The sequence below is a fragment of the Sceloporus occidentalis genome, unplaced genomic scaffold (genome assembly GCF_023333645.1).
Source record: "Sceloporus occidentalis isolate IW3139 unplaced genomic scaffold, rSceOcc1.0.p SCAF_6, whole genome shotgun sequence".
In the NCBI taxonomy this organism is placed as follows: domain Eukaryota; kingdom Metazoa; phylum Chordata; class Lepidosauria; order Squamata; family Phrynosomatidae; genus Sceloporus; species Sceloporus occidentalis.
The window spans coordinates 44,457,440-44,475,314 of NW_028316986.1; the positions used below are offsets into that span (position 1 = coordinate 44,457,440).

Sequence of the window (17,875 nt, forward strand, 5' to 3'; positions counted from 1 at the left end):
ATGAGGCCTCCTATCTCCTGACAGAAGAAAGTTATCTTTTTGAAGGCCTGACTGGTCCAGGTCTGGTTTTCAATACAGAAACATAAGAGAGAGGAGGCGCCTTGAAGTTGCTTGTCAACAGCACCTGGATAAGAGATTATGTGAAGTTTTAGTTTTCCCCACTATGGTGAAATGTTTTTTATTTCTATTAAAATCAAAGCAATGATTTCTGAAGATGTATTTGGATAGCATATACACAATTCTTACAAATCTGTGCCCCCCCCCCCCCCAGCTTTGCAAAATGGCTACTGGACTGTTCAGCTCCTTTCTTCAAAACTGACAGTTAATGATCTTCTTGCCATTGCCTCTTTACAGGAAGGGGACTGGAATCTGCCTGCTGATATGTATCAAAGGAAACCCAAGCAACAGCCTAGCCAAGAGAAAATAGGAAGCCTGGATTTTCCTCAAAAATTTAAGAACCAAGACTTTGTTCGCCTGAGAGACTACTGCTTGAATCATGGCATACTTTTTGAAGATGATACATTTCCCGCACACTTCAGTTCTATTGGCCCTAAAGTGCTCACAGAAGACAATCTGCATCGAATACAGTGGCTGAGACCAACTGTGAGTAATTCTTAAACTTCTAATAGCCCTTGGCTGTGGTTAGTGAGGTGAGGTTAGCATACCTGCTCAGCTTGTAGTTTACCATAAGCAATGCTGTCCAGGCAACACACACATGAAATATGCAAATAGCTTCACAACAAGGTTCTTTACTGCTACAACACCTGAGAAACACTAAGGCATACTGCCTTAGCTCTAAAGCAAGCATTCAGAGAAAGAATGAAAAGTCCTGCCCATGCTGTCAAGGGGAAGATAAAGCTAAAATGGTAAAAAGAAAAGAAGAATCATGCTAGGTTTGATCCAAGGTATATCTGGTCTAGGTTTCTCTTCGTGTAGTGGGCAACTGGAGGCTTTACTAGATAGACAGAGAGATTGCCACCAATACTGGAAGTAATATACAGCCAACATGACTACTTGGCACTCATAGTGTCAATCTCCATAATTTTCAGGCTCCCCTAAAGCTATGTCAGTAGAAGGTTAATGGAAGATGATTGGACCTATGGTCCTAGTGAGCTAATTAATTGCACATAGAACCATTTATCTTAATGTAATTAGTCCTTTTCTGGCATTATTTTAACATGGAGTGGAGCTTTGCATGTTGTTTTGACTCCAAGCCTTCTCATGTTTGTCTGTGAAGCAATGTACATATGACCAATGTTGCCAATTTCCAAGGAATTCCCTGGAATCTGAGGGATTTAATTAATTTCTTTCTGGGGATTTTGACTGAATAATAATTAATATTGGGGAATTTTGGGGATTTTGGTAAAACATTCCAAGAAATATATTTGAGGCTTGATGGCAATACTGCATATGAATGTATGTGAAGACCTTCACTGTGCACATTTGTTCAGTTTCCTGTCCAGGTTCATGTCTTGAACATGCAGAGAGACTAGCTCTGTTCCAAACAAACAGATGGACATTGGTGTCTGGGAAAGCAGCCAATGGCTGATAAAGAGTCCAAGACAAAAAAAGACTACATGCAGAATTTATGGAACCAGATAAGTCTTGAAAGGCAGACTTACAGGCAAAGGCAAACAAAGTCAGGAATCACTCCGAGTATACGCTAAAGTGTCAAGCCAAGAGCAAAGTCAGAAAGTCCAGGTCAAGGGTTCCAGAAAAGCGGTGTTGTCAAGTCAGTTCGTAGTCAAAAGGTTCAAGCCAAGAAATCAATATGAAGTCAGGATGCAAGATGTTTTCTCCAGAGTACTTAGATAGCTTCTGATGAAAGCCCTGACATCCTTCCCAGGCTTTTATTATCAGTCCTCATGAGTGCAGGTGGTCTTGATAAGCTAGTGTTTTTCATAAAGCCTCCTCGAGCACCAGAGGCATGCCCTTTCAAATTGTCTCTAGCTAAAGATAGGAATATGCTCCTCCTCCTCCATGTCCACAGTATTAGACGACTCTGCTGCCAGGAGATTTGGCTCCTGGTTGTCTTCTAAAGCCACAGCCTCTGCAGATGCTCTCAGGGCAGAGCTAGGACCAGGCTGAGGCTCAAGTTCAGATCAAGGCTCCACCTCAGCCTCAGAGTCCTTACCTGAGTCCTCAGCCAGGCTGGGCCTGACAATTAGAGATGTGCTGTCATGTTTCCCATTCTTTAAATCTGTTGTGGGTAGTGTTCCTGGAGTTGTTTTTGACCCATCAACATTCCAGACTCTCTTGATCAGGGTGGGCAACTGTGGAAGGCTAGGGGGCTGCACTGGCCTCTCAGGAGACCTTGGAGGGCTGTACCCTCACAAGCTCAACAACTCCTAAAATTACCCTGGAGGCCCATGAGCTGCACTTTGTCCACTCCTGCTTTAGACTAAACTTCTTTAGGACAAAAAGAAGGAAAAGGGGTTAGGATGGTCTTTTGGAGGCCTCCGTTAGTGTTCTAAATAGTTTGCATTCCTTTCTTTCTTGCATTGTACATTAAAAAACAGTTTTGCAAATCCATCAGGTGCAGAGAATTTGCTGCCAGATGTGCTTCACCTGCCATGACTAAAGAAGGTTTGTGTTAAGGGGTGTGTCCTCTTTCCCAGGCCATGCTATGGGAAGTCTATATTTCCTGTTGTCTCAGATACTTGGGGTGGAAGGACAGAGGAGGCAAGATGGTGGTGGTGGGGAAGTGGAACTTCTGCTTAAGTCTTTGTCAACATGGCTGCAGTGAATGTCACAGAAGAGGAGAGGGTGAGCAGGTAGCCAAGAAAAACAGCATTTCTCAGTGATGCAGGAAGGACAGAGAAAGAAGAAAGGAGAGCCGAACATCACTGTCCTTTGCACTTGTGACTGAGCTTCGGTTGCCAAAACTAGAATAGTGGCAAACTCTGGATGGGTTGGAAATATGGTGTTGTTTGACTAGGGGCATAATACTTACTACAGTTTTAAGATGAAAATTATGAGTCACCGAGGGTAATGTTCAAAGGTGAACTCTTCAGAAGCTTGGCAGCATTCATAGCATTTCAGAGACTGAAGCAGAAGACAAATTGCACTAAAAGACTGGGGCTTTAAAAGGACGATATAAAAACATGCAAGAATGTTTATCCTTGGCTAGAGTGAAATAGGGTTGTTTCAATGGATCTTCCAAAATCCATATTACATTTATAAGCCTTGGTGGCACAGTGGTTAAATGCCTGTACTGCAGCTACTCACTCAAAACCATAAGGTTTTTAGTTCAGTACCAGTGAAAGGGCTCAAGCTCGACTCAGGCTTGCATCCTCCCGAGGTCGCTAAAATGCATACCCAGGTTGTTGGGGACAATTAGCTTATAGTTGTAAACCGTTTAGACACCGTTCAGTATGAAGCGGTATATAAATGAAGCTGTTTATAGGGCCATCTTGAGGTTCACATAAATATGCAAATTTTCAAGATTAGTAATCTTGAAAAATGAGCCAACAAACTAGTGGAATTACTCTTTGAAAATTACAAGATCACTGAAACAGAAGCATGGATTAGGACAGAGGAAAGGTACCAGGCATGGAGACATGCTTTGGTTCAGGGAAATATATATCATCATCATCATCACCACCACCACCATCATGTATCAAGCATGCATTTCTTATCCCCCACAGTACACGCATCTCTCTCCCATTTATAAAGCAGGGATGGGATTTTATGCTATTGGCACTGAAGTAAGGCTATGATATTAATGGAAGAAAGGTGGGTTTTCTTCTGGTCAGAAAAAGCTGAAAGTCTAAAACTGCATCCATAGCATTGCTCAGTATCCTCACTAGTGTTAGTGTTGCCTCAATGTGGTAACTCATGCTGTCACCCCAGCCATCCCCCTCTGCCAGCCAGACTGTTTCTGCTGGCTCTGGTGGGGCTGCTGAATGAGTGGGAAAGAAAGGCAACTCTCTTTTCTACATGACCAGTAATCGCACCAGACTTGGAAGGCAGCCCCTTCCCACCAGTGGTGGTGGTGGGTGTTAGTATTGCCCAGCATCCCCCTTCTAGTTCTGGCGAGGCTGCTTGCTGAGCAGAAAAGGCTGGTAACTCACTTTCCTGCTCAGCCAGCAGTTCTGTCAGATTTGGAAGCAAGTACCAGGTGGCAGCAGCACCTTACCCCCACCAGCAACCATAGCCAATGAATGGCAGAAGTGTCCTGGCTGGAAGAGAGAGGGGGACAGGGGACAGACAGGAGGGATCACCCCACTTGGTGTTCACCCCCTTCTGAGGTGTCACTGGGTATGGTCTGAACTTCTGCACCCTCCCTAGTGATGCCCTTGTGTCTGTTCAAATAAGACAGTCTGGAATTAGTTTGACCCTCTCTACACACAGAGAGACACACAAGCACACTTCTTTCCATCTTTCTATTGCTTTATAAGATTGTGCTGAATATACCTGGCTCACTGCTTTGATTCGCTTATTCCTAGGACTTTCACTTCCATCTCCCCTAACGGAATATGTGAAGGGGGGGGGGCTCTAAAGTGCTTGCATGCAACTGCAGCCGCACCAGTGCAGGGTCTTGTGCTCCATTTGGGTTTTCATCATCCCAACTCAGATTTGTGGGGAAAGGTGAGATATAAATGAAGCAGTGGCATCCCTAGGGTAGATGTTACCTGGTGCAATTACTCATGGTGTCACCATGACCTCCTCCCATTTCACACCATACAGAATCCTTAGCCATGCTTTTTTGCACATCATAATTCCCATATAGCACTGTGTGTAATGCTAATAGTTGTGACATAAACAACTAGCAAAATTAAAATTATACTTTCAAATTACAATATCATATACAATGCCAAAGTGTATTTACATATGCATAGTGAAGATTTGGTTAAAATGTGATATTTTTAAAGAAAATTGAAAAATAATTTACAATTTTATTTTTTTAATTTAAATTTTTGAAATTTGAATTTTAAAAAATTCTGGGGCCTCTACTTTCGCTTTCCACTGAGCTTCACCCCACTCCCACCATCTTTTAAAGCATTTTAAAGGGGAGCAGATGAATGCCACAGCCCATTTCTGCCAAAAGGTAGGTGTTTGAGGAGCAGTGGTGTCACTGCCCCCTTAGGGTGTCACCTGGTGCAGTCTGAACCCCGCGCACCTCCCTAGTGTCACCACTGAAAGACAACAATTAGAACAATAATGCACAAGGGAAGGTTTATGACTGGCATACATCTGAAACAGATCAAGCTCAGTATGACTAGTGCAATTACTGGCCCAGAAATTGTTGACCTTGTATGAGGATTATCTCTAAATATCCTACTGGTAAAGTAAAAGAGGAACAACAATTGCAGAATCTCCAGGGTCTATAGATTTGCCAGAAGAGTGCCCAGGCAGCATTACTCCCTTATGGTTTTTTATTTGGCTTTTAAAGAACTTTCTCCCTTTTCTGCAAGCATTAGCTTCTTCTGGGAGTGGGGAGGCGAGGGTCTGAAGATTGCCGATGTGGTTGGGTAATGTTTCCTGGGACTTTCTGGCTTACAAAATGCCTCAGGGAATTGCCTTCTGCATCTGACTCTTTAAAATCAGGTGAGAACAGCACTTCACTGTTGTAGGGATATATTTAATTCTCATGGGCAATTTAACTATTTTTCTCCCTGCTGCAAGAATGTCCTTAAAGAATGTTACAGTTTGGAGTTTATTCTGTGAAAACTCCACACATGGGTTGTTTTGTGGGAGTGGGAGGAGGTTGCACAAAAAATAGCCCACCGTGCTGTTATGTGAGAGAGAAACTTGTTTTTGGTGTAGAAAATAACATTTCTGTACAGAAAGCTTTTCATTTAGAGTATGTCCTGAACTGTAAATAATAAAAAAAATCTCTCTGATCTCTCTCTCTCTCTCTCTCTCTCTCTATCCTGGAGAGAAGTGACTAGTAGGGTGCCACAGGGTTCTGTTCTGGGCCCAACACTATTCAACATCTTTATCAATGACTTGGATGAAGAAATGCTTATCAAATTTGCAGATGACACCAAATTAGGAAGAATAGTAATACACCAGAAGACAAGATCAAAATTCAACATTACCTTAATAGATTAGAAAGCTGGGCCAAAACTAACAAAATGAACACCAACAGGGGAAAATGTAAGGTATTGCACTTAGGCATAAAAAATGAAATGCACAGATATAGGATGGGGGACATCTGGGGAATGGATTTAGAAATCCTAGTAAACCACAGCATGAGCCAACAGAGTGATGTGGCAGCTAAAAAAGCTAATGTGATTCTAGGCTGCATCAATAGACATATAGTGTCTAGATCAGGGGAAGTAATAGTGCCACTCTATTCTGCTTTGGTCAGGCCTCACCTGGAATACTGTGTTCAGTTCTGGGCACCACAATTCAAAAAGGATGTTGACAAGCTGGAGCATGTCCAGAGAAGGGTGACTAAAATTGTGAAAGGTCTGGAAACCATGCCTTATGAGGTGTGACTAAGAGAACTGGGGATGTTTAGCCTGGAGAAGAGAAGGTTAATAAGTGGTATGATAGCACTGTTTGAATGGATTTCTTACTGAATATGAAGCAAATTTGTTTTCTGCAGCTTCAGAGAATAGATCCCAGAGCAATGGATTCAAGTTACAGGAAAAGAGATTCCACTTCATCATTAGGAAGAACTTCCTGACAGTAAGAGCTGTTTGACAGTGGAATGCACTCCCTTGGAGAATGGTGGAGTCTCCTTCCTTGGAGGTTTTTAAGCTGAGGCTGAATGACCATCTGTCAGGGGTGCTTTAATTGTGTGTTACTGCATGGCAGGGGGTTGGACTGGATGACCCTTGAGGTCTCTCCAACTCTATGATTCTAAGAACCATCAGAGTTTCCCAAAACACTTCTTTGTGCGGGGATCTGAAATTTAAATGCTTATGAATATTCTTTTCATCCCAACTCTGTGGTTCAGTAGGTGCCATGTGGGCTCCGAAGCAGAGAGACTGTTTCTGGTGGAGAAGTTAGTATCTTTGGGTTTTCATCCCAGACAATGATACAGTTTCCAGCTCTAGAAACCCCTTACATGTGTAGAGCTGTAAATTCATTTAAACTCTTTTAAAATCAGTAACTGCTGAACACAAAGAGACCACAGCCAGAGATATTCCCTTAATCTCTCCAAATAAACCAAATTCACCTTGGGATTTGGCTGAATCTGGAGTACACCCCTAGTAATAAGGTCACATTTGGCCTTGGGGAGATTTAAATGAATACTCCTGGCTAAAATACTCCAAAGGCATCAGATTCCATCTAATCTTGGAAGCTAAGCAGAGTCAGTTACGGTTAGCACTTGGATGGGAGACTGCGCGCGCGCACACACACACACATGAGATTTGAATGTGAATGACTCCTAAACATGATAAATGGGACATTTTCAGAGAGATATAGAGACTGAGGCTGAATCTACATTGCAGAATTAATGCAGTTTGACTGCCATGACTCAATTTTATGGAATTCTGGGATGTGTAGTTTTATGAAATATTTAGGCCTGTTACAGACTGCCAAAATAAAGCTGCTTCGGGTCTCTTTGGAGGTATGCTATTTAAATGATGCATGGGTCCTAAGAGTCTGGAGGTCGCGCCAAAGCCACACTCCATTCCTAAGCACCGGAGTGCAGCTTTTGGTGCAGCTTCCGGATTCTTCGGATGCATGCATCATTTAAACAGCATACCTCCAAAGAGACCTGAAGCAGCTTTATTTTGGCAGTCTGTAACATAACAGGCCTTAGCCTTCTTTGCCAAAGGGTTTTGGTGCCACAGCAAATTACAAATCCCAAGATTCCATAGGATGAAGCCATGAGCATTAAAGTGGTGTCAAATTTCCATAATTCTGTAGTGTCACATAGGTTATCTGAAAGTGGCAGGGTAAATGGGATTGGGCAGAAATGAAGAGGTATTGCTTTATGACTCACATCTTTATCTTCTAATGCCAGTAGGTGATTTTATCAGTTGTTATTTTGTATTAACTATCTTGTTAACTATCTTATAACTTTGTGTAAGCTGCCAGAGGTCCTATGCTGAAAAAAATAATAGGATATAGATAAAATTTAAAAAAACAACAACAAAAAATAAACAAAACATGCACTGAACACTGTCTAAAAGTAAAAATTCAAATGCAAATTAAACCCCATTGAGCCCAGATTACTCAATAAAATGAGGATAGTTCTTTGAAGTCCAGTAACAGGCAAGAGTTGTTTTACATGTTTAAAGACCAGGTATGTAAATCCACACAAATTAGCAGAATCTTGAAACTGATTATAAGTGCAAGTTCCAATGAACCATTAAATCAACTCACTTTTTACAAGAATAACAGTATTGGCCTGCATCTATTCTCAATGATTTTTCATATATATTTTTTTTTTCATCTAAAGTTTGGCTGTTCAGTGTGATGGTAAAGAAAAACAGCACCTAAAATCCAAAATGTTTTTGCTTGTTTTGTGACTTCTGAGTCATGCAGTATCTGGTTATTTAAGTGACAGATAACATTTTTTTTCTACTGTCACTGTTCCAGCTCCAATATAGCAGCTGAGGAGTGAAGCGGGCTTCAATTTTATCTCATGCATCAACAAGAGAATTGCCAATTACGTTCAGAGCCTGGGATCTTTATAGCTGGTGGTAATGCATAAAGCAGAGAGAGAACACAGCTTGATTTGCAGATGTCAGGCAGCACTGACAGCTAGAAACAACTTGTTTTGACTTGTAAAGTGAGCACCAGTTTGATAACAGGAGCCCCTCAGGGGAACAGGGATGGAGTATAAAAACTGTCATTTTTACACCCTTCTTGATCCTAACATACCTCCCCTTCACCACTAGGTGCAAATCACTGGATGTATTTATCTGTGTACAGCTCCTCCACCTACATCACTTCCTTTTCCTTCTCTTAAAGAACATTTGCTCATTCACATTTATGGGGCTCTTTATAGACCACAATCTAAGCCATTGTAAAGTAGTGATTAGACTCTGGACTGGGACTCCAAAGATTCCAGTTCAAATTCCCACTGAGCTCTGAAATTCTTTGGTTGACCTTGTGCCAGTTCTTCTCTGTGAGCCTGAGAATTGTTCCTTGGTGAAAGGAAGGATAGAAATGTAATTTACACGTAACTTAAAAAAACATGCAATTTTGATATTGCAATAGCACTCTTTTCTTCCAGGAAACTCTTTGGGCTTTTGTCCCATTCTGAGTAGTTTGGTAATGTACATCTAAACAAAGGAGCGATTGCTAACTTTTTTAGTTCCCAGCTCCTGTGCTTTTCAAGAGCACCTTAACCTGTGGACATGATAGGTTATCATTTTGATCTTTATACCATGAAAAACTCCCCTGCAGATTTTTGTAGATGAAACTGCTGTTAAAGGCTGTGGCCAGCTGAAAATCTTTTGCTGCCTGAGGTAAAGACGAGATGGTGCTCACCTCCATTTGATGTACAAAGAAATCTTACTTTGCGCCTGCAGTACAGAGGACAGCTCTGGATATACTCGGAACATCCTCTGGCATATACAGCTTTGTCCTCTAACTCTTAGTTACCTTCCCTTTCTTCTTGCCTGTACTGCCTGAAGCAATGGCTCCATATTGTCTCCTGGTAGAACAGTAAAGCTGGTCCTGTCAAAGGCACAGGAATAGGTTTTGTATTGATTTGAAGCTCATTATTTCATGTGTCATAGAACCACAGGGTTGGAAGGCATCCCATAGGCCATTGAGTTCAGCCCCTGGCTCAAAATAAGCAATCCAGCTAAAGCAGGTAGCTGTCTAGTCTCTTTTTGAAGATACTTTGCTAGGTCAAACAGCTCTTACTGTCAATAAGTTCCTTCTATTGTTTAATCAAAATCTACCATTCTGTAACTTAAAACTATTAGACCTGGTCCTATGCTCTGAAGCAACAGAGAACAAGCCTGCACCTTCTTTTTTCTGGCAGCCTTTGAGCCATTCAAAGAGTATGATCATGTCACCCCTCAGTCTTCTCTTCACCAAGATGAACATGCCCAGCTTTTTCTGTCTCATACGTTTTGTTCTTCATATCTCTTATCATCCTCAATGCTCTTATCTGAATGTGCTCCACCTAGTCTACATCCTTCTTTAAATGAGGTGCCAAGAACTGAATGCAGTATTCTACACGAGGCCTGACTAGTACAGAATATAATGGGACTATTACTTCCTTTGTCTTGGAAACTGTTATTGTTATTATGTGTTTTCAAGTTGTTTCTGACTTATGGAAACCCTAAGGTGAGCCTATCACAGGGTTTTCTTAGCAAGAATTGTTCAGAAGATGCTCTGTTTGAGGCAGAGGGAGTGTAACTCACCCAAAGTCATTTGCATACCCAAATGGGGATTTGAACCCTGGTTTCCAGAGTCCTAGTTCAACAAACTGTTACACTACATCAGTTCATCAAGAATTCCTACCCTTGCAGAAGGAGTTCCAAAAAAGCACAACCACAGAAGCTTATCGCACACACATTTAACCCGACTGCACCCTAATGGAATGCAGCCAGGATGCAGGATGCAGGCAGGATGCAAACACACAATTTGCTGCCAATTCCATCAGCTGAGTACAGCCCGGGTGCATTCTGGCTCCCAGGCATGCTTTGGCAGCTGCTTTGCCAAGTCAGAAAGCTCCCAGTTTTGCAAAGCTGCTGCCAAAGCATGCCTGGGAGCTGGGATGCAGTTCGGCTGTACTCAGCCAGCAGAATTTGCAGCAAATTACATGTGATAATTCCCACCTACATCCTGCGTCCTGGCTGCATTCCATTAGGGTGCAGTCGAGTTAAATGTGTGTGCGATAAGCTCTACAAACAACCCCATGGAAGAAAAATGGGAAACATCTGGAAAAGACAATGTGGCTGGCCAACAAATTCAAGAAGGATGTGAAAAGAAAAAAGAGCATGTAGGAGGAGTGGAAGGAGGGACACTGAGGAGTACAGATGTGTAACCCAAGCTTGCATAAATAGTATGAAGTTTAGAATGAGCTGAGACTGGCAAGGCACGCAGGGGACAACAAAATGGTTGCTTGTTTTCTTCAGAGGCATTCAAAGCAAGAGCATGACCAAGGAAAGTGGGTCTGCTGCTAGGTAAGATTGGGAAAATGTTAACAGTTGTGTGTCAGAAGGGCTCCGAATGAGAAAGGCCTTTCTGTGGTGTCTCTGAGATTGGTGCTCAAGTCAAGAAGGAAGGTGTGTGACCTTTCTGCCTTGTTTTCTTTCTCTGCTCTTTCTCTGGCACTAGGCCATGTACAATGTCCCCTAGCAATGACCATCCTAACAGCTTAGCCCAAATCTCTCAGTTGTCTAAGAATCAAAAACAGGGGCACCTGTTCCTGCCTTAGGAAAGGAATTCTGACTTCACTGTAATGAGTCATGCCCTTTCAGAAGGTCTTGTGCTAGAGCTGCTGAACTAGAGCAAATGGTAGCATCACATAATGCAACTTCACCTTTACAGACATCAATTGCTGCTGAAATCTACATCTAATTTAATTGGCTGAACAGGCAATGACACCTTTTCTTATGAAGCAGTTGCAAGCAGGAAATTTTGTTTCCATTTCATTAAGCTGATTGAATGCAAACAAACAATTGCTACTTTTACTTCAAGAATATTGAGTGCATAGGGCTTAAACCCTCAGTGACCCCCGTATAAACACATCAAGTCATGCCTTGGTAATATTAACAAAAGGAATGATGTTGGGAAATACCTCTTTTTTTTTTGTACAGAACAGAGTAGTTCTCAGCATACCATAGTTTTCAACTGCCAGACCCTGTTGCATAAAGATCACAAATGCAGGCCTAGGGGGTAGGTAGTCTCCCATTACACTGATATCTAAGGAACAGAATGTAGTTTGCCTAAAGAAAGGCAAATATTCATACTGAAATATTGTTACCTATCAAACTTATTCTGCATTCTCATTAAATCTCAATCACATACATTTGGGATGAACATTTCAAAGGAGATGATGGTAAAGAGTTGGAGTGTGCATTAGATTCGGGTGAAGCCCAAGCTGAACATAGCCCCTTTGGACTAGTTAAAGTGGTTTCTGAGGTGAAGTGTGCCCCAGACTAGAGCAGAATCTGCAGGAGCCCTTGTTTGTGATTTGGACTTCAAAAACACCAGCTGCCTGCATTGAAAAATAGTTTCTTTTTAATTTTATTACTCTGAAAATGCTGAAGGTGTGAGAGATGGAGAGTGGAAAGGGAAGGAGGACTGATTGACTGATAAGCCCACCTTTAAATAATTGGATAGGTTTTACCTTGTCACTGTGCTTTACAGGAGAGATTGTGGGCTTCACAAAACAAACAACAACAGACAACTTTCTCTGCTTCCTCCTTTTCCTATTTAGTGTGTGGACAGGGAGTTAGCCAGGAGTAATAACATTATCTGGTGCTTATGACTTGGTGTAACTGGCTTCTGTAATCAAATATTTTCTTCTTCCTTCCTAGCTCCTGATTCAATTTATTTTATTATTCTTTTCCTCCTCACCCAAACCAAAATATTCATAATCTTTCTCTTGCAGTGTACAAATCTTTGTGTTTCCTTAGTGTTCTTTACTCTCTTTCTTAGGCTTCTTGCCTATGTTAACATTCTAACATCGTAACACAGCTGTTTGGACACCGAGCTTGGGGACCAGCTGGTCTTCTTCAAGTGAGCCTTTTCCTCTTAGGCTTTCCGCACCTTGACCACTTCTCCTGAATGAGCAAACATCATTCTTATGCAATTGTTCACTACCAGTGCACCCTCACCTGCTATTTGTTTTTCTAAATTAGCAGATGGATCTGCTAAAATCTTCTAATATTTAATTAATTTTAAATTTTCTTAGGAGTCTGCCATTATGCAATGTAATAATTTAGCAGTGACTGAATATTATTTTTCATGCTTCTCCTTCACTGCAGCAGCTCAGCACTGAAATTCAAGTACCATCTGGTTTTCATGCCCAATATCCTAGTACTTAAAGAGTATCCACTGCCCTACACACTCAGTATTCTTGAAGTAAAAGCAATTGTTTGTTTGCATTCAATCTGTCTACTATCTGTTGCTAGGATGACATACCAGGTCCTTGTGAGTGGCAACCTGATTGGGTCAACTGCCAGACGTAAGGTTTACATGTTGAAATCAGGGGCTGAAATCCTTTTGTGGTATAACAGAGTATATGGCACTTTAGGGAGTAGTGAGCAGCAGCAAAAGAAGGACAGAAGACACACTTCCACCACTAGAAAAACTTGCCCTGTCTTTTAACTTTCAGTGCCATCCTCCTCCCTTCCATCACATTTTATCCCTGCTGTTGTACTACTGTCTATACAACCAGTGCCCCCTACGCCAGTATAGTTATACTGGCCAAGAAGAGCATAATCTGAACCAAACTTTCAGTTTGTTGCACACCCCATCTAAAGACAGCCTGACAAGGAAGTAAATTAGATTTTTTTAAAAGATGATGCCTGAAAATATTACTTTTCCGTTTTATCTTGCTTTTGTAAGGGATGGTATTGGAATCTAGAGTGACATTGCTATGGATGCTGTAGATAAAGAATTTCCTGCTTTAGGTAAAAAGGCCCAGCTGGATAACCCCATCAATCTCTTTCAGTTCTGATAAACTGGGGTGTTAAGGCACATGGAGTGCTCAAATTTCTGATGTGATCTAATGCCAGACCTTCAAAGAGAACACAGGATATTCTGATTCTCAATTCCAGCATCATAGAAGTTATGGCCCAAAGCAAACTAACACAAGCACCTGCCCTGTTGCATTGCCCTGGATTAAACACCTCACTGATAATTATATTTACAAAAATGGGTGTATAAGAGCAAATCAGGCTTTGCCAAATCACACCATACCTAGATCTAGCTGTCTTTTGAGCTTTAAATACATGTTTCAACACCAGCCTGTGTATACACTATGAAGAATGGAAAGTTGTTATCAGTCAAACTTGTGGTGAGAAGGAAAAGTCAACAGGTACAAGAAAAATACACAAAGAACATAATCACCAAGTGTATGGATGTGTTTTGAACCTTTCTCAGCTTTCCCTCCCTCCTCAACTGTCATCTCGGCCTCAGAGGGAGCCATCAGGCAGACCCAGCAACATCTTGGACTGCCTGAAGGAAGAGGCCCCTCCCTCCTCAACTGTCATCTCGGCCTCAGAGGGAGCCATCAGGCAGACCCAGCAACATCAGGGACTGCCTGAAGGAAGAGGCCCCTCCCTCCTCAACTGTCATCTCGGCCTCAGAGGGAGCCATCAGGCAGACCCAGCAACATCTTGGACTGCCTGAAGGACGAGACTTCTCCCTCCTTTAACTGTATTTTGTATTGTATTACGATTTTACTGTACACCGCTATGATCATCGCGGAATAGCGGTCTATAAATAAAACATATTATTATTATTATTATTATTATTATTATTTGTTCATTTTATGTATACATATCCCATAACTGCATAACTGAGTAATTATGGAAAACATAATAACATTTAGCATATTAAGTCCACAAATCAAGTAAATAACAATAACAGCAATCAAGTAACATAAATCAAGTAAATAACAATAACAGCAGTTCATAAAGCAGCAAATAAAAAGAAAAGGAACAACAGTGATCATAAAAAACAAAACAAATGGGAATAGAAAATACTTAAAAACAAACACACAAGTCAATATCTGAATATGGTTTTCTTTTTATTTATTTTTTATTATGGGAAACAGTCAACACACTTTTGTCCATCCTCAGTGATACATTTAATCTAGAATACAACTCACCCATAAGAAGGATGCTGCCACTGGGGAGCCACTGCTTCTCATCATTGCCATCCGCAACACCTCTGGCTTGAAAAGATGGAGCTAGGTTTTAGATACGGAATAGAACCCGCAGGTCAGAAAGTCATCTGTGATCAACCCAGAACCTAAGCCATTGGGGGCTTTAAAACTGAAAACCACCACCTTGATTTAAAGTTAGAAACAAAAGGACACATCCAACACCTCCAAACTGAGAGAACAAAATGGTGACTTAATTCAACCTCCTTCAGGTTACACTAGGAGAAAAGAAACTAGAGTGGAATACAAGCTAGTGAAGATAGCCAAAGGCAAATCGACCCAATGCTAGGTTAGCTGAAGATGTGTTGAATCCAAATCACTCAGCCTAGCAATGTGACAAGTTACTAAGGCCTGTCTTTGCCCTATTTCAGCTTTGTGCTGGCACTCTGTCAGTCACCTTGAGCTAGAGGGGGATTGGCTCTAGTCTTACTCAGTTCCTTTCTTGTGCCACCCACAGATCTTAGCCAGCAGAGTGGCTCTGGCAGCAGATCTCGGAAATCAACCAGAAGGAATGCATTTTTTGCTGGCAGAATGAGCTTGTCTTAATTTTAAACTTCAGTAGTCGGAGGCAACTATAGTGTTAGGACTGTGTTGTTATTCTACAAGTATACCATTTTAAGAAAACATTTATGCTAGGTTTAGTAAACTCAAAGAAGCTATTGACTGCAGGTTTTTGTTCAGAAATGATCATGGCATTTGGAAACAAACTTTTAGTAACATTTCATTGGTTTAGCTTTCTAATTCTGTTCAACTATCTTTCTGGCTGCAGTTATCAGCCACAATAACATTTATGATTCCTTTGGTTCTTGATTTTAGGATTGCTCTCCATTTTACAAATCATGGCAAAATACAGGCAGCCATGGACTCAAGCCTACATTTTGAATGTGAATTATAGGAATACAAAGAATATAACTTATGCCTTTCCCCATATGAGCAATGAGTAAGCTCTTTTTCACCCTGGCGATGGTGTATTTCCTCAGAAGAGAAATGTAAAAATTGTGAAGTAAAAGGCATTCATGGCTGGCATCCATAGTTTTTTTCGTGCGTTTTTGGGGCTATGTGCCTCTTCTAGAACATGTCTACATTGCCCCCCAAAACCACAAAAAACAATGTAAAATTATCTTTTTTACATGTTACACATTATGGTGGAAATTGGAAACTCTCGTTCAACAGAAGTACTAGCTCTGTGAAGACATATTCCTCAAACCTTTTGGTCTGGTGGAAGATGCTGTTGGCAGAAGAAGGAGTGAGCAGTTTTCATTTAATCTGCTAACTCACTTTCTTGTTCTGGAGAGTACATCAACCCACCAAACAGATTTTTGGATAGAGCAAGGGGCATCAAAAGAAAAGAGGAATATCTGAAAGCCTCTTCATTTCATCTGGTAGGCTCAACTTGGAGTGATTACAGAACCATAGAATTGTAGAGTTGGAAGAGACCACAAGGGCCATCCAACCCAACCCCTTGCCCTGCAGGAAATCACAATCAAAGCATCCCCGACAGATGGCCATCCAGCTTCTGCTTAAAGACCTCCAAGGAAGGAAACCCCACCACACTCCGAGGGAGTGTGTTCCACTGTTGAAGAGCCCTTACTGTCAGAAAGTTCCTCCTAATGTTGAGGTGGAATCTCTTTTCCTGGAGCTTGTATCCATTGTTCCATGTTTTAGTCTCTGGAGCAGCAGAAATCAAGCTTGCTCCATCCTCAATGTGCCACCCTTTCAAATGCTTAAAGAGGGCTATCGTATCACCTCTTAACCTTCTCTTCTCCAGGCTAAACATACCCAGCTCCCTAAGTCTTTCCTCATAAGGCATGGTTTCCAGACCCTTCACTATTTATTCACCCTCCTCTGAACACGCTCCAATTTGTCAACATCCTTTGTGAATTGTGGTGCTCAGAACTGGACTCTGTATTCCAGGTGAGGCCTGACCAAAGCAGAATAGAGTGGCACTATTACTTCCCTTGATCTAGACATTATACTTTTATTGATGCAGCCTAGAACCGCATTGGCCTTTTTAGCTGCCGCATCACACTGTTTAGCTGCCGCATCACACTGTTGACTCATTGATGACAAACTCAAAATCCAAGCCCCTATATGTCCACCAAGAACTGGGAAATTTATTTTATGTATTCACTCTTCAGCTTGAAGGGACTCCCAGAGTTGTTTATAGTCAGTCCTCTACATCCATGGATTCTGCATCCACAAATTCAACCATTAATATATATATATATGTCCTGGAACTGAACCCCAGCTGATACTCAGGGCCCAATGTATATAAAAAGCAGCTTTTAGTATACTTGCTATGGATTATCATAGGAACTTGCTTCTGCGTTAGCATTTTTTAGATTCCACTGAGTACACAATCACTTAGTTGAGGAGTGACATACTATGTTCACTCAACAAAATATAAGTATGTGCTACCATAAATAGATGGAAATTCACATGATTCTCTTCTTTCTCTCTTTTTAAGGAAATAATGAGGGATCCCTGTTTATTTGTGGATGGTGTGAGCCGAGCTGATATTCTTCAAGGACAAATTGGTAAGATTCAAATTCTCTTGTCTCTTAGAGCCCAGTGATCTGCAGTTGAAGAAACATATCTTCTCTTTCTTAGCATATCCTGCCAATGTGTATTTATTTGTTGCAATGGTATAGGAAGCAGATAAACTCTGTTACAGTGTAATTGGCTTGTGCATTTTTTTAAAAAAATTCATTCTACAGACATTTATCCCCTGCACTCTTATTTGGAACTAATGTGAAATGTACAATGGAGAAGTATAAGGGACTCGGGAATGAACCCACTTGCCAGCCCCTAATTTGTGGTGCTTACTCAGAATTTTGGAATGGAATTTTTGAACAGATCTTATACGTGTAAAGTTGTATGATTGCAGGCTATAGATGTAGGATCTGTTCTTTAATAAATGCATACAACTGATCATGAGGACAGTGTTTATGTGTATACAGATTTTAAGTATGTAAGTTCTGTTTGCCCATTTTGATGGACATCCAGAAAATGTAAACAAGACCACTGAACATGATCCCCAAACATGATATATGTTTATTGTACAAAAATATGCAGTGAGTCGATGATCAGGCTAGTCAAGCATCATGT

The 17,875-nt window shown here is 41.3% G+C and overlaps 1 protein-coding gene across 1 annotated transcript in view; it reads left to right on the forward strand.

Annotated features, from left to right (window-relative positions):
- Positions 1–366: 366 nt before the first annotated feature.
- LOC149310686 (calpain-13-like) overlaps positions 367–17,875 on the forward strand; it is a 101,169-nt gene continuing 83,660 nt past the window's right edge. The window contains exons 1-2 of the mRNA XM_089529441.1: positions 367–603; positions 17,235–17,304. Coding sequence (XP_089385567.1) covers positions 382–603; positions 17,235–17,304 — 292 coding nt within the window. The 5' untranslated portion in view covers positions 367–381. The remainder of the gene's footprint in view (positions 604–17,234; positions 17,305–17,875) is intronic.